Raw genomic sequence first — 26,383 nt, 5'->3', positions numbered from 1 at the left:
TGTGTGATATCTGAAGATAACACTTCTGGAAATAAACACTACAGCATTCATATTTGTTTATTTAATTATATATATATATATTTGTTTAGTGGTGCTCAATCAAGGAATGAAAGTGTCTACCATCTCATCAGCATTCAATTTTCTTGTTTGTTTGTTTCTTGGTTGATTGTTAGTTTAATTTAGCAGATAAAAATCGAATTACTGTAGCACATTTATGCTATATCATTCAGATGAAAAGCCAGCTGGAGAACAAGAGTAACCTCAGTTTCTTAAAGTGCATCCACACAGAATTAAATTCATTTCAAATGTCTTAATGGCTTTCAAAGCCTCAGTGTCTCTATTTGACTTTCTGCATTCAAACATGTCACCTGTGTGTATTATTCATCCTCTGCTCTGCTGCTTCCATTTCCACAGGGTCCACATAGGATCTACCGCCTGCCCCATTTACTCACACAACCTCCTGCATTATTAACAACCAGAAAGAGCCTGGACTCATTGCTGTCGTAGCCATAAAACTGAAGAGGAGAGAGATTCAAACATGACAGAACAATGGCCTTCTACACTACAGGCATTAGCTGTAGTTCAATATTTTGCATATACAGAAATGTGTGATGCACAGAAGAATAATTGCTCAATAATACAGAAGCGTAAAGTCAGTTGCATGATGCAGACTTGTTTGACAGTCTTTAAATACATCTACACTGAGAATGAATGTCTTCTCTATAGACAGCGGGTGTTTGTAAAGAGCACATTCTGACTCCTCAGATATCAACGCTATCATCTGACAACGCCTTAAATATTTCACATGATTATCATCAGAGGCATTCCCTTATACTAAACTCTTTATGACATGTGCAATTAACCACCTGGTCTTATCAAATGTTATCAAAGAGGGGACAAGCTTATAATGTTTTCCTGCAACAAAAATCTTCAAGTGAAAATATAGTTTTACTGCCAAAGACATGGTAAGCGATCGTGTCAATCCGAGTGGTTTATTGTGTTATGATGCTGTCCTGAGTCTGGAAGAGTCCCTAAATTATGAAACACTTATGAGTGTTCTGCTCTGGATCTTGCATGTACATTGCGGAGACAATTAGTTTGCATGTAAGATGCAAACGATATTGATTAAATAATTGAAGCAACTCTTTTTTTATATTTTCCCCTGACATCGTATCCCACTTACAGAATATTCTACTCTCAAGGTGACTGTATCAGATCTGCTTTTATTTTGTTCACGTCAGGCTGTATAGCTAACAAAAAGACAGATGTGCATGAGTCGATGAACGCACAATCCCTGCAGGGAACGATTAGGACCGTCAGTGCAGCACGTGTTAATAACCAGGACGTGGTCCTATTTCAAGGGCTGGGATTTACAGGAAAGAGAGCATCTGCGCTTCTCCTGCCATTATTATTCCAACGAACACGTTCCCTCCATTCTAATATGTAGTAGTAGTGTGTGTGTGTGTGTGTGTGTGTGTGTGTCTCTGTGTGTGTGTGTGCGTGTGTGTGTGTGTGTGTGTGTGTGTGTGTGTGTGTGTCTCTTGCTTTAGACAGATGTTCAGGTTTTCTGCTGTCATGAAATAGGAAGAAAACGCTAGAGGCTCCGTACCTTTAAAATGAGCACATGCAACTCCTCATAGAAAAATATACAGTGCTGTGGAATTGCTTGCATTTCACTGTTTCTTTTATTTATAGTAACTTGATGTACTGGGAGGGGGTGAAAGAGCAGGACTGTTATCTCAGGATCTTTCTAATGAGATTCAACCTATTGAAACTATTTAGATGACTGAGATGTATTGCAAATGCCATTTTAACTTATAAGATTTAGTCTACACGTATGTCATTATCTTGTATTAAAATAATCTATTTATTATTACTATGTGTTGTTAAATATGTGCTTATCAGATAATTTAGGCGTGTTTTAAATAATAAAACAAAATTATATTATTGGTCCTCAGTGCAGAATGTTTGCTGTTTTTACACACCAATGGTCAAAACAATTGTATTTTAAAATATATATTTCCATAAGATTAGCACTGTAAACCGTCTTCAAATTTTGGGTGGGGGAAATACGGCCATTTAAGAAAGTCATTTCTGAATTCTTCCTTTTTTCTTTTTTTGCCAAGAAGTCTATGTGCATCAAAACATGAATTGATTCATCTGAAGAGAAACAGGGATATAATCCATTTAGGAACTTGTTTGAGGTCAGGTGGTCTTCAGGTTTCTTACTCAAAAACAAGCCAAGCCACTAAAGTGGTGAAACACATCATCAGTATCTTCAGTTCCATTGGTAATAAAACTCTGGATACTCCATTATCCCCGGAGCATAATTCAAACAAGCTTCCCTGATAGTTCAAGCTCCGGGACTGCAGTTTCAGTTTTTCCCAAAGTCCTGCTCCTTCTTGACAATCTGCAATTGCGGTGGAGGCACACGAGTGGAAGTCATTCCAATATCTGCATGAGGATAAACACAGGGTGCACAATCTGTTTTATTCCTTGCAAATGAAATATATTTCAGTATTGTGAGTCTGAGTCATGGATGGCATGAGTTCAACTCATAGATATATCAAATCTAAAACATGATGAGAAGGACCACCAGATATGAAACGCTTAAGCTTCTTCCAGAAATGATTGCAGACAGTGTGTACTTACGAGCAGATGGTCTGTAGGTTTTCGCTGTCATCCAGCTCTTGGGGATAGTTCACCATGTTTTCTCCAAGACTGAGCAGGCAGTCGGAGAAACCTTTAAATACGTTGTCACATGTTTCTCCAGCACATGCTGCCTGTACCAATGAAACTGAAATACAACAGAATCATCCAGAATAGCTAATACACACAAGTTGTTTTCCTTTAAAGGGAATTTTTATAATCCTCAATTTAAACTCGGACCATCACATAAACATTCAGCAGCTAGACAAAGATTAGCCTATATGAAAATATATTTTCGACTGACCTGAAGGGTGTGCAAAGTAAGAAAATTGAATTTGACCTTTTCAATAACTTACAATTGAAAAATTGAAGAAGAAAAAAAGACTAATTGACTCACCTAATTCCAGTGTGAAAATTACTAAATTGTATTTATCGGTCGAAGTCACTCCCATCCTACGATTTACAAGATTCCTAGTGGAGGAAGTCTGAAAGCGCCTACTTCCTCTCATCAGGAAACTGCTGCATTTCAAGGGGAATTAAACTACTTCTGTCTCGAACTCCAAACCGGTTGATAGAGATAAAGTGGACTGTAGAGAAATAGAAATGTCATCCACTCTCACACTCCCCCTTTACTTTATTGCGCTATGATGACGTCAGCGTGCACCTGACAGACAAAACCTCACGTTTAAATATCAAATGATTTTATTTCATACTGCATATTTGTTTGAATCACTGTACAATATAGGCAATTTCAGTAAAAGCATCCTAATTTATGTTGATAGTAAACGTTTGAATTATTTTCTAATTAAAAAAGTAGGCTAGCTAGCCTAGTGTAGAAGTTCTTCAGTAATCCTTTGTAACCCAAATTAAGTGAAATTGAATTTCACGCGACGACTCGTGCACATAGCCTATGTTCTAAGCATATCTATGTTTTATTCAGTTCAATGGTCAGGACAGGAGCGCGCGATTATATTTATTATGGGAAAGAATGCGCTGCCAAGCGATCAATATTTGAAACAGCATAATTATTAGCCTAACAACATTTAGACTTCAGAATTTACTGCAGATTGCTCTACGAGCATTTACATTAGCAAAAATCTATGCAATGCAATCTAGGGAGCATTTCGTAATTATGTTAATCAAATGTTGATCATATCTCGTATGATGAGATATGACTATAGCCCTAGAGATTACATTATATGATATATAATTTATGATGATATTATCATATATTGTCCTATAGTGTTTTACAACTAAATTCAGCCTTTTATAATTTTTTTCTTTCTTTTTTCTCTCTCTGACTGGTACAAATATTTAAAATGTAGCCTACTCATGACACATATAGTTAGAGGCTCAAGGGGATCCGGTTCGGGTCTGACCTGGTTCAAATCCTGATCCCATGTCCCTTCTCCTTCTCTCTCCTTTACTTTCCTGCCTCCAGTCCATAATACTATAGGCCTACACTATACAATAAACCATAATACACTACCAAAAACTACCACTACAATAAGATAAAAGCAAAAACCCCAAAGCAAAATACAATAAACTGTCTGAATAAAATAATAGGATATTATTAGAGTTTCCCAAGCAGCACATAATCCTTTGCCATCAGATGGCACTGTTGTCAAAAAAAAAATTAAGCTTATTGTGGGTAAGGTTACTGGACGCACAACACATGCCCATACACAGGTATTTCAAATATTAGATCATAAATACGTGCATCAGCACACGCTCTCACACTCATTACAACAAAGATATGAGTCGTAGCGTACCCGATGGCTGTATTGCCTTGAACTGTCAGCATTATTTTGAATGCCACATTCATTGTGTTCAACCTCGTCACTTTTTCAGTTTTCACTTTAGAGTTTGTAAATATCATTCTATGCAAACAAATTTTTATTTTTTCCAAATTCTATGGATATTAGCTAATAATTAGCTAATAAAAAATGTGTCTAAATGAAACGATAAAGAAAATAAAGTTAAAAGGGGGGCTATAATCATGTTAATACAAAGGAACTTGTAGTTTTCTGCAGGATGGAGAACACTATGTAGGCCAGAGGCAATTATGCAGGTCACTGTGGGTCAGAGACTTTGCTTAGTTAGTACCAACACAAGGTCACTCTCATGTGATTACATAAGGTGAAGCAGAGACTGCTCTCTAGTGGCAGCACAAACACACACTCACAGAGCCAATGCTGCTTCTGTGAGTGACACCTCTCAGGTAGCCTAAGTTATCCCAGGAAGAGTTATTTAAAGGAGACGCATATAGTTCACTTTTTTTTCTATGTAGTCAAATGCAGCTTGTATGAGTACAAATTTGGTCATTATTTACTCACCCTCAATTTGTTCCATAACTGTATGAGTTTCTTTCTTCTGTTAAACACAGAAGACATTTTAAAGAATGTTGGTAACCAGACAGTTGACAGCAGCCATTGACTTTCATAGTTTTTTTCACAGGTTTGGTCCGTTGGAGCAACGTGAGTATGATGACAGCATTTTCATTTTTGGGTTAACTCCCTTTAACTAGCCTATGCACATTTCAAGAAAATATAATGATGATTGAAGATAAATGTTTTGAAAAGTTAGTAAAGTCCTCACAATAACGTCTATGAAATGGAAGCATCTTTACTCCATTTTAAAGTAATTTTCACTCAAATTGAGCAAAATATGCAGCATGGTGGTGGGAATATAGCCTACAATAATAATAATAATAATAATAATAATAATACAGCCTAATCTCAACTCTTCTACGATTTAATTAGTTTATGCCAAAAATACATTTGTAACCAAACACATCTCATGGAGATATGAGAATCATGGCAATCAGGGTGGTGAAGGTTTTTTTTTCTGTCTTTTTTTCTTCTTCAAAAGTAGCCTATTTGCACAGTGAATAATCAAAAATATTATAAAAATATAAACTATATCTTAGACAAAACTTTAAAAGCACTTTATTCTTAATAAATTTGCATACTGAGTTATATTCAGAGGCAGGATTTACACAGGACTGTTGTTGTTCAATAGAATGGGGCGTTACCTCAAATTATTTCGTCTTTCTTTAACATGTATCTCATCATTTGTCTCTGAAACAATGAAATGCCCTTCCACAGTATTTTTTAGATGACGGATGCTCCATCACAGTATATGACGACCAACAGGTGTTTGTCTTGTGATAGAAAGAAGGCGCCAAAGCGCGAGGTGTGTTGCATCATCAGCTGCCTTTCACATAGTGATACTGGGGTCCCGTCGCTATCACGTTTACTTTTCAGTCATTTTATATCGTTTACGCAACATAAAATAGCCACTATTAGGGTATATTATTTACACGATATAAATATGCGTTATTTCTAGGCTATACATAGGCCTAGTTAATTTTATGTAGGCTATCACAAAATGTTTGTAGGCTATGCCTACAAAATGCTTTAAAAGTCGTTGTTGTTACACACTTGTTGATCTATCTATCTATCTATCTATCTATCTATCTATCTATCTATCTATCTATCTATCTATCTATCTATCTATCTATCTATCTATCTATCTATCTATCTATCTATCTATCTATCTATCTATCTATCTATCTATCTATCTATCTATCTATCTATCTATCGAATATAACCAGTTGGATGAGGCTGAAGGGGTAAAGTTTTCCACCCCTCCCGTAGAGATGCTCACAGCTGAACTCCAGTGGCAGCCTCAGTAACACACGTCCCCTTGGAGACTAGAGCAACACGTGATGCGTCTACTTATCACGTTCACTGAGCAGCGCTCAGGAACACACTTTGAGGAAAAAGTGACTTTTCTGACCCTCACTCGTCGGCAGTGTCGATGGCCATCATTCCTTTAGGGAGCTAACAGAGTGGGCGAAGAGAAGTATCCAGTTGGCGAACTTTGCACATCCTCAAATACGCCATTTTGATCGCTCTCCGGAACAAGTTTGCAGTTTTTTTTTCGAAGTCCATCATCTCTTTTCACCATCACCATGTCTCAGCGCAATCAGCCCAACCCCGACAAAGTCAAGCGTAAGTATCGAGCACTTTTCTACATGTTGTTGTTGTTGTTGTTGTTCACGTTCTCCATCCTGCCGATTGCAAACTTTGGTGGATGGAGACTTTGTCGGAAGTTTTTTAACTTGGAAGGCCGAAGATGTTGAGATGATGTCCGAACTTTTTTTTCCCCTCGCACAGGGCTTGTGCTTCCTCGTTTCATTCTCGCATCCAAAGGTTGAACGCCTGACTACAGGAATTCACTCGCGTTTAACCAGCGCACATGTATTCAACCAGCATACCTTAGTTTACTAAACTCACTGTCGTTAATATGGCTTTATCTCCCATTTGACTAAATGTTTCGCACCTATATTGTCATCAAAAGTGAGTATTTTATAGTGAACCGTAGCATCCACATCAGAACTTTGAACGAGGCTAACGCGTGGGGGGGGTTGGACACGCTTCCCTTTATATTTTGACCTTGTCGGGACATGTTGTATTTACGTTTTATTTGCGCTTTCGATTAACGTCGACGAGTCATTATTGTTCATAAGACCCTCGTCGTTTCGTCTGTCACACTTTGCAAACTTAACGCTTGGGAATGTCAAAAGTTTTAAAGGAGGAAGTTCGCTGTCGTCGTGACTATCTTTGGGTTGGGTTTACTGCATGAGATGAACGTCGAAAAGTTCCAGCAACAAAAGTCGGCTTTTATATTTGAACTAAGCAGCCACAACGATGATACCATTTAAGCCATCTCAATTTGATGATTGGATGACTATAATTATTAGGAGGATGCATCGTTTTTCGATGTGCTTGTGCCCTCCTCCTCCTCCTCCTCCCATCATCCTCTGTTGGTTCTCGCGTCTCTTTGGAGAATCAGAATGTGCAGAGATCCAGATGAGCAGTTCACATTCCATTACCAAATTCAACACTGGGCTCCAGGAGGCCTGCAGTGGCAGCATCATTCACTCACTCAGTCCTCTCAATCTGCTGACTTTTAACTACAGCATGGTTGTTTTGTACAGTAACTTTCATCCCCTGCACTGTCAGAAAACATGATTTTTTTCACCTTTGCGGTAGACTACAACAGCTTGTCACGGTGGCAGTACCCTTAAAGAGACAACTTTGTATCTTATTTAACCATAAATGTTGCATATTAGTACCTTAGAGTAGTATTTGTACTCTTAAGGTAGCCTACTATATATTGTGAACTCAGAGGGAAATAAATTACAAAGATGTTTTTATGATGATAAAAAGTGATTTGTGTCTACCGCATGTAAGCTATTGTATATTTTCATTTACAATCAGGAGGACCCGCAGGTACTCCAGGGGATCCGGAGAGACCAAAGCCTATATAAAATATAGAATTATTAAATTATGTTTTTAGAAAATTATCTAATAAGCAATATATAGTTTTATATAGAGTCTGTAAATGTGGAAAACCTCTGATTAAGAGGTTTTATGTTTGAAACGTGTCATACGCAAATTAATTTAGCCCATAATCATCACATTTTAATTGAGAAACTTTGCTAATCAAAGATAAGTCACAATCCTTTGTGCAAAATGTGATCTTAAAAGATTAAGCCTTTGTAAATGTGCACTGAACCAGGATGAGAACGTGTTGCTTCATCACCTTAAGCAAATATTTTACTACTTTGTTGCTTTATTACTTTGTATAAATTTTACTTTTTTTTTTTTTTAATCATCGACATCTACCATTTTCTTAATGCAGAGAGGCGAGGTTACACCCCAAATCCTCCTTTTCTCATTTTCCTAATAGCTGCTGCTCTCACAATGCAGGCTGATGTAGGGTGGAGATGTGTTTGTTCAGACGCGTAAAGCAAGAAGACCATTGAAAATTCAAAGGCATGTTCTAGTGAACAGTCAACCAGTGGTCTGGGCTGTAATCTCCTCTGTCCTCAGCAGGGAGTCGCCAGAGTTGAATAGAGGAAACCCATTGTGATCATCAGAGCTGCCGTTCTGATAGTGATAGAAAGGGGCCATCAGCTTTTACTTCACTTTGTATTCAAACACTTTAAAGTATATAAAGAGTCTCAAAGCCCAACAAACAGACCTGTTGAGTGGATGAATTTGTTTTGTGCTTTTATTTTGGTCTATTGGAATATCGAGATGCAGCTTTGGAAAATTAAGGTCGGTAATCTTGATTAATCTTGATTAATATAAATTCGTTAAAATCAACTCTCGGGGGGTTCTCCAGTAAACTTCCCTTGACAAACATACCTAACTGTGATTGTTTGCCCAATGTAAAAGAGGGACTAGTCTGTTGAAGTCCCGGACTGGATGGAGAAACTAGTTGGTCACCTCACCAAGCCTTTTGCCCCTAGTGATGGGTGTTCTGTTCACTCATCCATGGGTAGAGATGGGCGTCCTGTTTCGCTCTGGAGCTATTTATAACTTGTCTATTTTAGATAAGATTATGTTCCCTCTCCCTCATAGGGAATGGGAAGCATGGTTGGGGTGAGACACTGTACCTGTGGGGCTTAAGAAAGTTAGTTTGCAGATGGATGCTACTATGTGCATGTTTCATTAAAATTTAAGACAGTTTAAAAAAAAAAATGTATGTCCAAACTGAGAAATGTTTGTTGAAGGTTGACTCTTTTGAAGGAATAGTTCGGCCAAAAATTAGGGAAGTTTGGTCATTAACTTAAATTAAAATGTCATTCCAAACCTGACTTTCTTTCATCTAAAATTGAAAAATATTGTTACATTTTTTTCCATATAATGAAAGACATTTTTCAATATAAATTCTTTTGTGTTCCGCAAAATAAATAGTCATACAGGTTTGGTGTGACATGAGGATGAGCAAATTAAAAAGTTTGGGTGAACTGTCTTTTTAATGCTACTGTTTATTTGGTCATTGGTCTCCTTGTTTAGTTAAGGTATAACAAATTTATTGTCCATATTACTTTGTTTTGGTCTTCAGTGTTTCACAAAGCCGTACAAACAGTTACAACTCTGCTTTTAGGAAAAAGAGCTACTTATTTACAATAGACTCTGTATAGTTTCAAAAAATCTGTATGAACAAAGCACAGTGGGTCATTGGGACAGAAGAGACTAAATTAGAGGTGCCCAAACCAGGGCCTGCGGGCCAAAGTGTGCCCCTGGTGACCTTTGATTTGGCTCGTCTTGGCTTATCACAAAAGAGGATTAAAAAAAGGAAAAAAACATGCCATTAAAGCATATATTCATTTCTAATGAATTTATTTTTAACATTTGTTGTTTTATTTTTGCATTGAAATGTGGAGAATATTAAATTAATTAGATTTGTTTTAAATGTACACATTAATATAGTTGGATAAAATTTACTCTCTGTCCACGGCTTTCAATTAAGTTTGATTTTTTTTGGTCCTTCGTAGTAAAAAGTTTAGGAACCTATGGACTAAATTATTCACTTTTTAAATGATAAAAATGTTGTAAAGAAAAACTAAAAGTGAAACTGAGTCCTCATGAAAATGCTTTGGTGTAAGTGGGACATGGATGACAGGAAATAGAGCAGCCTGTGTGGATAGAGGAAGTTAGAAAAAGAAAGAAACAATAGGTACCGCATCCTTACCCTGTTAGTTTGAGAATTAAGTTATTTGATAGTCAATCAAACAGGTCATAATAGTCAAACTGTGATGTTTTACCACAATCATAAATAGTTGCTAATGCTAACACTCCTTTTTGAGGGATTGTGAGCTTTGCTTTCACTTTTTTTTACGTTTGTCTGTGAGAGAAAAAGAAGACGAATCACACACGGCTTCGCAGGCCTCCTCCTTCGCCTCCCCCTGCTACTTCCCCCGCCCCTCTTCTCCCACCCTGCCTCTGTTGCTGACTAAACAGTTTTTTCAGCTGGCAGTTGCCCACAGTCTGTGAATTTTTGATAGCTTCTAGAGAGGGAGCACTGCGAAGGGAGGCGGAGATGCTGAAGAAACTCTCTTGTTGCACTTTAAGGAGTGAAGGAGGGAGACAGAAACGGGAAGATGGCAGGTCGAGTCACATTGTGGAACCAGTTTGTCTTGTACTAGCATTCTTTGTACTTCAGACTTCCCAGTTTCGTGTTCAAGCATTGAACAAACATTTGAAAGATATGAAAATACGCCTGTGGCTAATTCATCTGCATTGCGTTTAGAAGTTGCTAAAAGTCAAAATTCTGCTTTGGAAACTTGATAGAAAAGTTGACTTGTGACCTGACATGAGCGTAAAGTTTTTTTTTTTTTTAACGAAACTCTACTAATCTAATGACGCAGTGAGTGGTGTCACGTCATGCATCATTTTATGAAATCTCATGACAAAGCTGTGACTTTCATTTCAGTTCCAGTTGATTGTAGTGATTCATGAGACGAGGGAGGGAGTCGGCCTGTGTGACTGTGAGTGCAGGAGTTATTTAACTGGAAAATCTAGGTGTGCACTGCAGGTTGAAAAACGTATGTCGTCGTTGCGTTAACCTGCGTGGACTTTGAATCATACAGTCTCATCTCGCTAAACGCAATGAGAGCTTCACAGGGAAATGTCCCGGCTGAGGACAGATCTTCTTCTGTGTCTCTGAGAGCGATGTGCAATAGGAAACAGATGTGGCTGCGCTGTTAGTTCAGTGCCTTTCTTCAAAGAGCCTCAATTAGTGTGTCCGTATACAGAACGACTTCATGAGACATATTTTGTCAGCTTCCTAGATTTGTCATTGTAAATTCAAAGTCTAGGTTTGCAGCACTGTTTGCAGCACTGTTTGCATCGATTTGTCTGGAATTTTCCCAATTTTTGGCAAACAAAGGAATTACAGGGTTAGTTCACCCAAAAATATACCCCAAAAAATCATGCTGTTTTAAGCCACAATGTGTTTTTCTCTCTTAACACACAAAGTGAAATTTTAAAGAATATCCTGCACACTCTTTGCCTTGTAGTGAAGCTTCAAAGTGACACACGAGCACTTTTGAGTTATCAAAAATAATCCAATTCACTTTATGGCTTTACAGTGTGCATCTGGTTGAGTCCGTTCGATAGCAACTGTATTAGTAATAGTTCAAAATTAATCGGTACTCATTGAAAATTGTGACCCACCCTAGCTGCAAAAAGTTGTCATGTCTGATTCTTTGAAAAATGGCTCCTTTGAGTACTTTTTTTAATGAATCCGTAGAACCAGTTCACAAGACCTAAATGATTAATTCACAAATTAGAATGATCCAATTCATTGATTCAGTAATCCAGTTGCAGAGATTAACAGTTTATTGAATTGTAAGATTTATCATTTAGTTTCAGGTTATTAACTTAGTTTAGTTTGTTTCTCACACAAAACAATATAGCTTCAGAAGACATTGAATACAGCGCATAAGTCATATGAACCACTTTGGTGCTATATGTCATTTTGGAGCTCATTATATTTAAAACCGAGGGTAGGATCTTCAACATTTTACAAATATCATGGTTTGGAGCAACATGACAGTGATTACAAAGCACACTCATTCACCAGCACATCAATCTCATTAGTGAGTGCTTCATGGCACATTATCACAAGATCTTGCCGTATCAACTGATGGTTCAGATTATACGGCAGTGGAGCTTTCATAATGTGTTAGTACCTTTAAAAGTTGTTTTACAATGGGATTCTTTAAAACCAGGTTATGAAGTCATGCTAGCTGAAAGATGCTAGAAGTTGACTGTTGTCAGTCGACAGGATTAAGGTGATTCATGCAGTTCTCTAGCAGCCTCTCCCAAAATGCCCTGAGGCAGTGTAGACAATGAAGCAAAATGGCGTCTTTTCAGGAGGAGAAACTCGGCCGCTCCCGTCTCTTCCAGCTCTTAGAAAATAAGACACAGTGTGTTTGAGGAGAACGTGCCTGTCCACCATCCTGGCCCTTACTAATGTTTGATAATCCTAGCTATGTTCAGTACTTAAAACAAAATTATTTTAAAACCTGATTTCCGATGTTTCCACATTTCTCACATTTAGCAACTTGCAAATAGTATACAAAACTATTTATAGGTGTTCTCCAGCAAGAAAATAGTTTTACTTTTCTAAAACTGTTTCATACAATTGATCCATTTCAAAAAAGAATAAGAGGCTTTTTTTGTTGTTGTTTTGCAAATGTTTAAAACTTTAAATGTAATGAATTGTATTTTAAGTAGTATTTTGAGAGTTTTTTCTCATTTAAATGAACTAATCGCCATTTTCAAAAGCTTGTCGAGGAGGAGAGGAATCCTGACAGACCAGGACAGGGAAAACAAAACATGGAAATGAGGCAAAGGTCACTCCTGGTTCTTTTGTAGCTTGGTTCATCTCAGGGTTGCAGTAAATATTAACCTGCTTATCACACAGAGTATGGGATGTGTTCTTTTAGCATACTAGAATCAGACAGAAAAACGTGAAAAGGCTAAATGAACACCAATGAGTAAATATTTTAAATATCAGATTGTGAGTCTTAAAAACGTGTTTTATTCCATGTCTGTTAGTTTTAAGTAATTTAACTTCTAAAATTAACCTTTAGCACGTATGCAAAATGTACAGTCTTTCTCATCTGGAAGATTTACCAAAAACTATTTCTGCACTACACAGATGTTTATCCAATCAGATGCTCTCTAGAATGAGAATTCCCCTCCCCTCTTTATCACCTGTAACTGACTAGCAAACAGCAAATCCTGTTTTTATTGCTGGGATGCATCGAAAAACATATTGTCAGTATTAAAGTGAGCAATATATAATCATAATTTCAACACTCATGATAAAATTAGAACAGTAATATCCTTTATCTCTAAACTGGACAGCTTGCTCAACAGTGCCCTCCATCTCTCTATGCTCAGTACTTTCAGGAAGGTGTTCTCTGATTGTTTAATTGTTTGTGTTGGTTGATGGGCTTTACTGCCATGTCATCTTTTAGTTTATAATATGCATAAATGTTTACCAAGTAAATTAAAACAAAGCTCATTCTAGCCAATCAGAGAGATGCTCTCTGCACCCTCCCCCATCCCCAACCAATCACGTCATTGCGTCTTTACTATTTACTGTGTTTACATGTTTGCTGTGTAAATGCAGCTCACAAAACTCCATGGCGTGCCACTTAGTTTAAGCATCATTCTCTTTCGTTTGGGCTACTAACAATGTGAGTATACCACAACGCAGTCAAACAGTTATGTTTGAGATCATCATTAGATAGGACAGACTAAAAAACAAATAAAGTAAATAGACGCTTTACCTTTGGCCAACCATTTCCAGCTGTGCAGAGGTCTGTGTTATCTGCATTTACACAGCCAGCATGTAACTTACAATTCGGAGTTTAGAAACAAACACTGAAAAAGTATCCTAAAGCACACATATTATTTTGTAGTTTACTCTCAAAGATGAATTTAATAAATATATCATAAACAGTTGTGTACTACACTGCAAAAAATGTGATTCTTCAGTATTTTTGTCATGTTTTCCATAATGTTTTTACAATGTACAGAAAAATTTACATATGTGAACATATATAGAATGTTAAAATATCTGAAGAACCGTGAAGCCTTGAGTTTGAACTGCGCTGCCCCAGATCAGGGTGCTCACCAAGGCAAAGTACAGAAGATTATGAGGGGGACCACGGAAAGAGAGGGATTAGTATACACACGCATATGGACTCTGCCCGCAGAAAATGACTTTGTGAAGGTTTTACTAACATTTAGGGGCTTCCAAACACTTCTTATCAGGTTCTCTACATGCAGTTTCCATTTGTTCAACATGATAATGCTGTAAAAGTTAGTATTTTTATGTCAATGTTATTAGTTAAAGGGTTAGTTCACCCAAAAATAAAAATTCTGTCGTAAAACTAATCCAAATGACCTGAGCAGTTTTGTAAAAATTCTGAAGAAACACAATCGCTTTATGACGAACAGATTTAATTTAGGCTTTTATTCACATATAAACATTGATCAGCGAACATAAACAGCAGCTCAACCGAACCTGCTTGACGCGCAAGAACAAACCTCATTGGTTCTTGCGGAAGCTCAAACGTACTGTGTAACACGAGAATGAACCTCATTGGTTTTCGCACATCAAGCAAACATGCTTGAGCCTCCGTTTACGACAACTGATGTGTGAGTTGATGAATGTTTATATGTTAAATATGAGCCTAAATTCAATTCATCATATAAAGTAATCGAGTCTCTTCAAAAAATTTTTACTAAACCGCTCAATTCAAATGGATTAGTTTTACAATCTCTTTATGAACTTTTTAAAGCATCAAAGTGGTTGTTGTGTAGTATGGAAGGACAGAAATAACTCAGTTTAAAAAAGAAAAAAAATTGTGTTCTGAAGATGAACGAAAGTTTTACAGGTTTGGAACGACATGAGGTTGAGTAATTAATGACAGCATTTTAATTTTTGGGTGAACTCCCCCTTTAGTCCTAATGGCTTACGCTGACTGGAGACTATCTTTGCACTGCCCCCTTCCAAACGTCTCCTGCATGTTACACCCTCAGAGTAGCGGTCTGTCCACTGGCACCAGAGCCGCTCTTACACAAAGTCTTACTTATTTCAGCAATGGCTGTTGTGTATGCGCGAGCACAGTGGATTATTTTCGCAAAGGCAGTTTGCTTTTCTCCGTTCTAGCTTTTGACAAGCGCCATGTGGTTGACAGACAACCTCCGGCTGTTTCCAGCAGTTACTTGCTCAAATAAGCCTTGCAGTGTCACCTGACTGCTCTGACTGGATTGGTGGTGTTAAACGGCAGGGCCCTCGAGGAGGGGTGGGGCTTCGGGGGTGGGACTCTATGGAGGAGTCAGTGAATGGTGGTTTCTATGGTGACCAGCGGTCAGTGATGTGGCCCTGTACTTTGATCAGGGTTGCCCTGAGGAGATGGACACAACGGTCACATTTGAGCAGAAGAACATTCTTGAGATGAAAAGCCCATGTGTAGTTTATGATTAAGCCCCATTGGTGATTCATTTTATGCAGAAGTAGTCTGGGTGCATGCGAGCTCATGCATGCATGCATGCTCATTCAGAGGCGCAAGAGTGGGTGTGCTGAATAGACAAAGTCTGTGTCTGATGATAAGGACTCAGTTGAAGGTGGGTGGAGAAGGACAGAGGGCCGGTCAGGGTGGATATAACAGACACTGAAGCAGAGGGAGCTGGCATGCAGGCGGGAGGCTGCGAGTTCTGCAGTGGAGACTGCGAGCGTAAACATGCGTAACACTGCCAAATACACTTTCTGACCTACTTCAGCTCACTGGGAAATACACTGTATTGTCTGGCCCGAGACAGTGGCTGTCTGTGAGGCCTCAAACCTCAAATCCTTCACCGAACGATTCATCCCGCTGCAGAAGATGGCCCTCTTCTGCAGATGGGTTTGGAGAAAGACGGTGAGATGGAGAGAGATCAGGGTGGTGGGAGGTTTGTGAAATAATGACCAGAAGTGTACGCTTGGGTAAATCTGCACTGGGATTGAGTTTTAAATAGCCTGGAATGCACAGTGCTGGAAATGGGTGGTAGTTCAGAGAGCTCAGCCTGCTCTACTGCAGCGTGTGTCACATCACAGGACAGCAGCTGTATGTGACAGAGGAAGTTAGGGTCTCCTCACAGTGAATGGATGGCTACGCTCTGGTTGCACAGACCAAAAGAGGGTTTGCATGTGGGTTGGTGCAAAGAGGTGAATTTTATTTCACTAAAATAATCTTGACATTAGTGATGCACCAAAATTAATATTTTAGCGGATCACTGAAAATGAGCCAAAACCATAGTTTGGGTATTTAAATACGGGTAATTGAAATCAGTGTGATGTTCAGTGTTGTTTTCTCACATGATAAATTAAACCAGTGGTAACAGGCGAAGTACATAAGTATATGACTTCACAATATATCACTTGATGCGCAATGTACCAGTTTTTTGTAATAGTATATTATAATTTTTGGTCAGAATTTTATATTTAATTGTTCATTCTCCTTTGTTTTTACCTTTTTGATTACCTTTGCCTCACGTTTGTGTAAAATTGTTAATGTTTATAAAGCAGTCATAATTTAATAACACTGTTAAACAATCTTTTGCAAATCTGAAATGAATATCAGAATAAAACCATTACAAAAATAAATATAGCTGCAAGCAGCAATCACCGGGGCCAAGCGCAAGCAAGACGACAAGACATGCCAAAGTGGCTGGGAGTGTGAGACCCACTGCAGCAAGGAGCAATTAAAGACATTTGAAGATGAATTTTGGCAAAATGGTTGAAAAATCACATACAATAACTAAAAATATGATTATCACTTTCGACCAATAGGTGGCGCAGTTACGAAACTGATGTGATGTGGTCAGAGTGAAGTGACAATGACACATACAAAGTTTGGTGTCAATATGTCAAGGCATTGCAGATATAAAGCCTGAATAGTCATTTTGGCATCATGCCTCAACTTTGCCACTGCGGTATACGAAAACGGTTTTGTCTATCGACACGAAATCCATAACTTTTACTCGGCACAGTCTGGAGATGACACGATCCGATTTTGGTGAAAATCGGACGTTCGGTCTAGGAGGAGTTCGAAAAAGTAGGTTTTAAAAGAAAATAAAGATGGCGGACAGGAACTTTGATTGACTATGGCAAAATTGGTATCTATGTTTTCAGCATAACCCAAGGAATCTATTGAGATCAGTGTCATTACTATAGGCAAATTTATTCAAAAGTTATTAGCATTTTTGGAAATTTCATTATAACTTTTGACCAAAAGGTGGCGCTGTCTCATAAATTTTTGAGTACTTTTAGGGCGTTGTACTGATGACCCATACTGAGTTTCGTAACGATACGTTCATGCGTTCATAAAATACAGCATTTTAGCACATAATTCAAAATGGCCGACAGCCAAAATGGCCGATATGGGAAAATTGAATATCAGTCAACTCAGCACGACGCCCTGAATCTAACGAGACCACTTTTGTGATTTTTGGACAAACCGTTCAGAAGTTATAAGCAAAAACATAAATTATTCATATCTCCGGACCAGTAGGTGGCGCTGCGCCGAAACGCAGCAAGTAACCTCAGGTCATGCTTGTGACGACATGTACCAAATTTGGTCTGAATCCGATAAAGCGTTGTGGAGATACGGCCTTACGTCTGTTTTTGCAAGCGCTACGTAAAATTCATTTGCGCTGTATTCGAGAACGGTAATTCGAATCAACTTGAATTCCATAACTTTTGGTCGTCATAGTCTGGAGATGATCTGGTTCATTTTTCGTGAAATTCGGAGCAACGGCCTAGGAGGAGTTCGAAAAAGTAGGTTTTTCGGAAAATTCAAAATGGCGGGAAAACTATTATGACGGAAAATGACGTCATAGGGTGCAGTCGAATCGTCGTGAGCTCAGGAATCAGAGGAAAAAAGAATGTTGTTTCTAGCCCTTGTGGTTCAAAAGTTATTAGCATAAACATGAGTGAAACTTTGGACAGCTGGTGGCGCTAGAGGGAATGAGTTGGAGACTCCAAATTTGCTATGGTGATAGTTCAGACTGTCCTCTATCACTGTGCCAATTTGTATAAGTTTCCCGCAAACGGTTCTATAGGCTGCCATAGACGCCCAGTCGGAAGAAAAAGAAAAAGAAGAAGAATAAGAACGGGAACAGATACAATAGGTGCCCGCACCTTCAGTGCTTGGCCCCTAATGAACTAAAATAAAATAAAAAACTTTCAGCTAGTTGGCAGCACAACATTTCTAATTTTCGTCCAAGTTGAAGTAGGCCTACAAAAATAACTAAAACTAAATAAACTAAAACATAATGATAGTTTTCATTCATTTTCATTAAATTAACTTTAAAATTTAAAATTAAAACAATATATATATAGAAAAATCTATTTGAAAATATTAACAATCGCTCAGAATTGTTGGCCCTTTTTATGATTGGGTAATAGCCAGTAACACATGCAACAAACACTGAGCATCCCTTCATCCAAACACAAATAAATCATATTTTTGGATCGTATTGACTTCTCACTGGAGTTCATCATCCATGTGTGATGTCATGGTTTTTGCTGGAGCTCCTGGCCTGGTTGCCTGAAACAAAATGGTTGCTGTATGCAATAAAAGCTAAAGGTCACGTCAGGGCCACCTGTTTGGAGTGACAGCTGAGTGCTGCCTTGCCAAGGGCCTCCTCCTCTTCTTCCCCGTTAACCCCTTGTGTTCATTCCAATCAGAGTTTCAAGCACATTTCTTGATTTGTCTCGGTCTTTAACTACTCCCTCACCTGCTGGAAAATCCAGCTGAAACCAGCCTAAAGCGATAGCTGTGTTTTGGAACATGATAGTTGGTGTCTATCTGGTCCAAGCTGGTCTGCCAGCTCAGCCAGGTGCCCAACAGCTGGTTCTCCAGTTGGCCAAACACCTAAACCATATTAGAGTTGCTAGAAACTAGCTATTATGTTGTAAAACACAGATTTTCTTTTTTTCTTTTCTTTTTTTTATATGAAGAAGAAGAATTACGATACAGGTTTTTATAATGCTTGTAACATGTTATAGTTCTTATATTCTTATATGAGTCTATATCTATGGTTCTATTATTAATTATTTTTTGCCTGGATAAGATTGCAGAATAGGAAATTGTGCAGCAAAAGTTTGTGATGAATTAAGATGGAGTTTGTTAGGATGTAGGAGGAGGAGAACCACCGAGAGAGAGAGAGAGAGAGAGAGAGAGAGAGAGAGAGAGAGAGAGAGAGGAGAGAGAGAGAGAAGAGGAGAGAGAGAGAGAGAGAGAGAGAGAGAGAGAGAGAGAGAGAGAGAGAGAGAGAGAGAGAGAGAGAGAGAGCTGAGCGGTAGAACCAGTTAAACCAGAAACCTCTCCTCTTGTCAGGAATCCTCCTCCTGGTTCTCGGAGCACTGTAGCCCCCATCCCCACCGAGACCCTTCTATTCTGACACCTCCCCCACTCAACACAAACACACATACACACATGCTGAAACTGATACAGGAACAGTGTGGAGTGTGGAGGCAGCAGAACGCGATAGCCCCATGAGCCAACACCTGCCCACAATCCAACACTTGCCTGTGCCTGTCACACAGGGATGCAAGAGCTTTGACACACTCCTGCCTCAGACACACACTCTTTCTTTTTTCATTTTTTCCCCCCTGTTGTTTTGGCCTTCTTAAGAGCTTTTGTACCAGCGAAGTGTGCAGTTTGTTGCTCGTTCCTTTGTACTAAAATTGCATATACGCTACCATTCAAAAGTTTTTTGTCTGTATTATTTATTGATGTTTTTGAAAGAAGTTTTATATGCTCAAGGCTGCATTTTTTTATACAGTAAAAACAGTATGTTTTGTGAAATATTGTTATTATTTCAAATATTTGTTTTCTACTTGAATATATTTTAAATGCACTTTATTCCTGTGATGGCAAAGCTGAATTTTCAGCATCATTACTCCAGTCTTCAGTGTCACATGATCCTTCAGAAATCATTTGAATATGCTGATTTGATGCCCAAGAAGCATTTCTCATTATTATCAATGTTGAAAACAGTTTTTGTTGAAAGTTTACTAAACAAAACTTTTGAGCGATAGTAAGTTTCACAGTGGAAAATATTTGTTTTTAATTTAGTGTAAATAACATTTTAGTTGACAATAATGGGCAAAAAGACATAGAAAAAATGTGTGAATGATGAAAAAAGACAAAAACTGTACCAGTTTTGGACAGGATCATTGTTAGTGCTTTGTTTTTATTCAGCAGCTTATTTTTTTGTCATCATATTTTCATTAAGAATATGGTTAATTAAATAGTTTAATTAGTGTTATTACACACTTTTTTCAAAACCTTAGAGGAACACAAAACAAAACTTATTAAGAGGAGACAAAAAACAAAAGTGTGAATCGAACTGGGGAACTCATACTTGTATTGCCCGCATAAGCTCCATCATGCCGTATCACATTAGCTTGTTTGCTGTAAAAAATGTCCACGCTTTGCACTTTAACCCACTTTATTTGTGTCCATGGTATCACATGAATGTCTGTCAGACAAACATATGTTTTTCCTGACTGGATAATTTGAAATAAGCCTGTTTTGCACATCCTGACAACCTTAAGCTTCATCCATCTGCCTTCCATCCATCTCCATAACGTCATCCGTCTCTCTATCCCCTCATCCTCACACTCTTCTGCCTCCTTTTGTTCTTGGGTCTTTTAATACCAGCTCTTGTGATATGCATTTGTAAAAGCAGTAGTAATGTTCCACACAGATGCCTGTAGCACTGGCTCCTGCGCTCACCAGAGAGGAAACTTGGCAGTGCATGTGACTTTGTGTTATGTGATGGCAGCCCGTTTCAGTTTACCAGCTGAACAAGAGGCCTGAGGCTGGATCTCTCCTGTTACCTTTACACTACAGAGAGCACATCTGAAATGATGTCACTCTTTCTCGTGTGGCCTTTTCAGGTCGCTGTCTCTTCCCGGACATCGCCTCATGGGAAAACGTGCTCTGAATCCACAAGCCCCTCATAGCCTGAAGGATTTCTCATTTTAATCCCGAAGGGAAACACCTCACATTCATTTTCATGCTTACTCAGCGGCTCGGCTCCCTTTAACTCTTGTGTCATGTGTGCTTTTTTAAAACATAACACTCGCTTTGTGTATACGGCTTTCTTGCGGTGTAACACTTGCATTGTGTGTGTAGTAATTGTGTGTGGGTGTGTGTTTTGCTTTCTTTTAGTATGAGCAGAGGTCGCTGTCCCTCATCCTGTGCCCGTAACCCTGTGACTCCATGACCCTGTGACGTGTTTAGCCCAAATCTTAAAATGGGTAAATATTCAAAAGACACCTGACACTACTGACCATTCTGTGTGCGTGTGTGTGTGTGTGTGTGTGTGTGTGTGTGTGTGTGTGTGTAGTTGCAGGCACTATAGGTGTTGGGTTTAGATTCAAATCCCTCCATCCATACACTGTAAAAAAAAAAAATTTTTTACATAAAAATAAATTCTACTGTAAAAACGTGTTAATTGGTTAACAGTAAGTTACATTACCACAGGATGAAAAACTGAAAATGGTTTAACATTGCATTATATGTAAAATACGGACAAATTTATGGTTTATGGTTAGTGCTGTATAATTTACAGTGAAAAGGGACATTCTCAGAAATCCCTGCATCACAAATTACATGTGATTATATTTATATAAATAGTTTTGCTTTTTCTTATTTTTGTTGTCAGTAATAATGTACATTAGGGTGTTTTGGTTGCATTTGATTTATTAAGTGAATGTTTATTGTATTATTTTAGTGTGTTACCCTGATAGTGTTTCGTCTCTGTGTGTTTGTATGACCCCTGTGCACCGTCTATATATCGAGTATTGGACATGTTTTATGAACTCTGATTCATCATGGGGTTTTCTGTTGTACCACCTGTATTATCACGGTGGTATCAGTACATTTTTAAGGTAATGTTTTTTATTTAATTTTGTTGTTCAAGTAGATTAACACCATATTACTTAATATGGTTATAGGTTGTAAAACATACAGCCAATATAATTTCAATAATACCTTTATTAAAATATTAATTCACCCAAAAATGTAAATTCTGTCATCATGTACTCACCTTAATTTTGTTAAAAATCTGAAATACTTAATTTTGTCTGTGGAACATAAAAGGATTACGGTATTTTAAACATTGGGAACCAAACAATATTGAACCCTATTGACTTTCATTGTACGGACAAAAACATGGAAACGCTTTCCAAATTATCTTGTGTTTTGCAGAAGAAAGGAGTCATATAGGATTAGATGACTGGATTACATTTTTGTGTGAATTATCCATCTAAGGTTATTAAAAGTTTACATAGGTTGTGTGTGTGTTGGTATGGAACATCTTTATTTAGATATCAAATAGTATTTCGTATGTTGAGAAGCAAATTTTTCAAAATGAGAAGAGATGGAGGGATGGTAGTTGGGAGGAGGAATATAAGTGAGATGGAGGATGGCCTGTAAGATGGAGGATGATAACAGGGAAGAACAGGGGATCTCTGCAGTGTAGAGGAAGCGAAGGAGAATAATGGCTCAGCATTCCCCAGAACTTCCCAGCCACCACACCAAACAGGAAATGCACAAGTCCCCGCTTTCTCTCTGGTGAAACATGGAGGGGGGGGGGGGGGGGGGGGGAGGTGTTCAGACTTTCCACTCCTCTGTGTGCTTATGAACGAAAAGAGGAACAAAATGGTCAAGAACATTCTGAATGAAAACATAAATCTACTGCGAGCATTCATGCTGTGGGGTCATTCCTTGGGATTTGAGAAAGTTTATTGCTGTGCTCCAAAACCTAGTTGAGCAAGCCCAGAATGCATTGCAACAAACTCAGTGAAAAGAATAAATCCAAGAAGGTGAGAGAAAAATGTTGGTAATACACACAGTTATTTGTGTGTGAAATGTTTGGTAGAGTATTGTTTGTTAGCTTAGCAACATGCTAATGCCTAATTCTGTTGGAATTAAGAGTTGAGTTTCCAGTGCAGAGCACTAATGTAGAGCTTTTCAGATCTGTCTTGTAGCCTATGTGGTTTCATGAGGGTTAAGATGCTGCCTTAAGAGGTAGCTGTCTATATAGGCTGCTCACTAGATTTTGGACCATAGCTCATGTTTTCTTCAGAGGTTCAGAGAATGGGCATATATACCTCTTCTTCTGGTTTCTGTCATCCTACTGATTCACCTTGTGTGAGTGTGTAAAAGAGAGTGATGGTCAGGGGCAGATGGACTCATCATTATCCAGTGTTATCTGTTCCCAGTAGGAGGGAAGGTCTGTATAATCCCCACACTCCCATTAACTAAGACACTTTTATAGCCTGTAGATGTAAGAGGTCATGTGCTTGCCTGGACAGTGTGTATCAGAGCATCAACACTCCTTTTTTTCCTATTTGTCCTTTTTGTTCTTTACATGTATAATGTTTCTTCAATTATTACTGGTGCTTATTAAGATAGCATCACTGTTATATTATTATTGTCCATACTTTGCTTTATGCTCTATTTTATATAGCTTTAACATAATTTTGAACAAACCACTACAAAGTATTATCTAGGGATGAGAATATCCTAGAAACCTGGGAGTTGGTTTGTTTGACTTGGGCCAGGACACAACTGCCCAGAACACCCGGGCAACCACAATGCAACTTGCTAATGTCACTCAGAATGCTTTAGCAGTCTCATGGCAACACCCTGGCAACCGCTCACAACAACAAATCAAATGGGTGGAAATCTAGATTTTCCTTTACATAGACCTTATGTAGCTCCGCCCCTTTTCATCGCTGCACTCGTTGTGTTCTGTCTTCCGGATTATGAATGAACCACTCGTTTTAAAATATTTCCGGTCTACTGACATTTGTTATGACATATGCTTCAAACATTACAGTGCTCATGATAACTTTCGCTAACTCTACAGTAGTAAAAAACATTTCCAGCTAATTACTCTTCAACAGCGATGACATCATTATACAGAGTTACCGCAAAAATGGAAGTTTAAAGACAAAATATTAAAGATAGGCGCTTGTTTCTCTGGTGCATTTTGGGTGACGAACCTTTAACTTTTAAACATTATATCGTTTCTTGAATTATTCTTTTTGAACTTTTTGTTTACCTCCGGCCAGTTAATTTGTTTTTCTGTCTCGCATACCAAATATTTTGCTATTATATTAGTCCTATGAATGAACCATATGATGATGCGTTTAACTGATGCCCATCTGTCGTCATTAGCTCCAGTGGCTAATTAATTACTGTCTTTAATCCTAATCCTCTCAGTTAGTCCATAGATGCTTGGCTAATAACAGCACATTAATCTCAGATCATCTCTGGATCTATGCTGTATTGCTATCTCAGCTTGCAGCACTTGTACACTGCATCTGTGGGGCTGATTGAGCCTAGGCCACACACTCTAAATGATCCATTTATCCCTCTTATTCACTTATACAAATTCTTTGAAAGAATTTTGGAAAGATATTAATGCATTTATTCAGCAAAGACGCATTGTTTTTTTGAATGGCTAAAGGCTTTTATAGCGAAACCTTCGGTATCTGTGAGTGGTCGATTTCTGTCAACATAAGCGACACCAACCATTGGAAATGCAATTTGGGCATACTTAGCTTTATGCAAATGAGAGAACACAATAGAGATTTCACAGATCATTTGATTTGTCTGTGCCCACATACAGCAAAACAATGAAAAAAATGTCATGTCATTCTAAGTGAGTTTGATTCAAACACTGATAGTTCAAGTTTCAAAACTTGAAACTTGATAGTTGTTCATTTTAATTATGTGATACATAATGCACTACTGGAATTTTTATACATCCCTGTGAATTTTTAATTTCTAGCAGAATAGATCTAATTTGAGAACATGTTTTTTTAAAGCTATGGTCAGTTACGTGTCCCACCAGTAACGTTAGGGCATCCAGCGGTAGGAACGCTTAAAAGGTGCAGTCATATTAGAGAAATGTAGGTGACATTTTTATGATCAATAATGCAGTTAAGTATGAGGCACTGCTCACACAGAAGTCACTTTCAAACCAAACAGGGTTTTTTTGGTGAGCGTGGCGAAATCGCTTGACCAATTTAAGCATGAGCGAAATCACTCAAAAATCCAGGTTGCCCGATTTGCACGGATTCCAATTAAAATGACTCCAATTCGCAGAGCAACGGTAAATGTGACCATACCTTTATTAGTGACCTAGTGCCCTCTAGTCAGTGTGAACACGCATTAAACCCTTCCATATGTGCATCTCTTTTCCTCAAAGTAAAATCCAATATAGAAAAAGTCAGGACAAATAGTCAGGACTCCTCTGTCCACACTTTTCCAACCAGTGGAAGTACATGAGCAGAGTTTGGGATGGTGGGAGCTGGGAGGGGGATTTCCTCCCCTCCCCCCTCCAGCAGAGGAGATCACACCCTGCAACGGCACACATAAACTGCAGCAGGGCCGCATGGTTAGAGCAAGAGAGAGTACAGCAGACAACCGTCTACCCTCCACTGCTCACACACAGCCACTTCCTGCTTTGAGTCTAAACCCAACCCCCCTACTGTTCCTCTCTTTACAGCAGAAAGACTTCCAAGTTTCTTCCGTTTGAACATGCACCCAGTCCCTCGACTCGCTTTTCCAGTCCTCTCTCTACACTTTTCTCACATTTCACATTTCTCTCAGCGTTTTCCTCCATCTCTGCTTCCCCTCCTTCTCTCCCCTCCTGTGCTCTCACGTATGTGTCGTTCATCTTTCTCTCCCTCGTCTCCTCACCCTGCACCACCCCCTCACTGGGATGGGCCTCTCTCGCTGTAGTATCACACTCCCACAGCTGCCTCAAACACTCCTCAGCCAGTGCTTTTCCTATCTTCACTTCAAAATGAGATGTTTGTGGCAAGAGTGTAGCTTTAAATCCAATACAAAAACTACTGTTCAAAAGTTTGGGGTCAGTAAGATTAAGACATTTATTCAGCAAGGGCGCATTAAATTGATCAAAAGTGACAGTTACAAAAAAATCTACTTCATATAAATGTTGTTCTTTTGAACTTTCTATTTATAAAAGAATCATGAAAAAAACGTTTCCTCTTAAATATTAAGCAGCACAACTGTTTTCAACGGTGGTTATTATTAGAAACCTTTCGTTTTCCCATTTGAATCTATGAAAAGCATTAATAAGAGCATGTGCTAAATAAGGTTGCTCCTGTGAAACCCTTCACAGCTTCTGCAGAAGATATAATCTCTTAATGATTTCCATGTGGCTTCTTTTGCAGACGGGAAAGTAATTCATTAATGAGCGTATCTGTTAGAATTTAGGTTATATTGAGTCCTGAGTAACCAAATTCTCCAAAT

The 26,383-nt window shown here is 38.4% G+C and overlaps 3 protein-coding genes across 4 annotated transcripts in view; 1 reads left to right on the top strand and 2 right to left on the bottom strand.

Moving 5' to 3' along the window:
* Positions 1-26,383, bottom strand: part of rpp40 (ribonuclease P/MRP 40 subunit) — a 114,821-nt gene that overhangs the window by 11,998 nt on the left and 76,440 nt on the right. The window lies entirely within an intron of this gene.
* Positions 1,160-3,311, bottom strand: nrn1b (neuritin 1b). Its single transcript, XM_079612338.1, has 3 exons — positions 3,047-3,311; positions 2,653-2,797; positions 1,160-2,454 (listed from the first exon to the last, which is right to left on the bottom strand). Exons 1-3 carry the CDS (start codon positions 3,156-3,158, stop codon positions 2,226-2,228), a joined length of 486 nt encoding a protein of 161 aa, XP_079468464.1. The 5' UTR covers positions 3,159-3,311; the 3' UTR covers positions 1,160-2,225.
* rreb1b (ras responsive element binding protein 1b) overlaps positions 6,350-26,383 on the top strand; it is a 36,051-nt gene continuing 16,017 nt past the window's right edge. Inside the window, exons 1-2 of one of the 2 annotated variants that reach the window (XM_079612314.1) lie at positions 6,350-6,665; positions 21,260-21,348. In XM_079612314.1, coding sequence (XP_079468440.1) covers positions 21,345-21,348 — 4 coding nt within the window. In that variant the 5' untranslated portion in view covers positions 6,350-6,665; positions 21,260-21,344. The remainder of the gene's footprint in view (positions 6,666-21,259; positions 21,349-26,383) is intronic. The other variant, XM_079612313.1, reaches the window with a different exon arrangement.

This window comes from Phoxinus phoxinus (genome assembly GCF_949152265.1).
Source record: "Phoxinus phoxinus genome assembly, chromosome: 5".
Classification (NCBI taxonomy): domain Eukaryota; kingdom Metazoa; phylum Chordata; class Actinopteri; order Cypriniformes; family Leuciscidae; genus Phoxinus; species Phoxinus phoxinus.
The sequence above is the reverse complement of the archived record's forward strand: the minus strand, read 5'-3'. Positions and strand labels throughout refer to the sequence as shown.

Bases quoted from the DNA above. Each gene is read 5' to 3' on its own strand.
- nrn1b (XM_079612338.1), bottom strand. From the start codon at position 3,158: ATGAGAGGAAGTAGGCGCTTTCAGACTTCCTCCACTAGGAATCTTGTA. The intron at 2,798-3,046 runs GTGAGTCAATTA...GTTGTATTTCAG, and splicing joins AATTTTCACACTGGAATTAG to TTTCATTGGTACAGGCAGCA. The intron at 2,455-2,652 runs GTAAGTACACAC...ATCCTCATGCAG, and splicing joins AACCTACAGACCATCTGCTC to ATATTGGAATGACTTCCACT.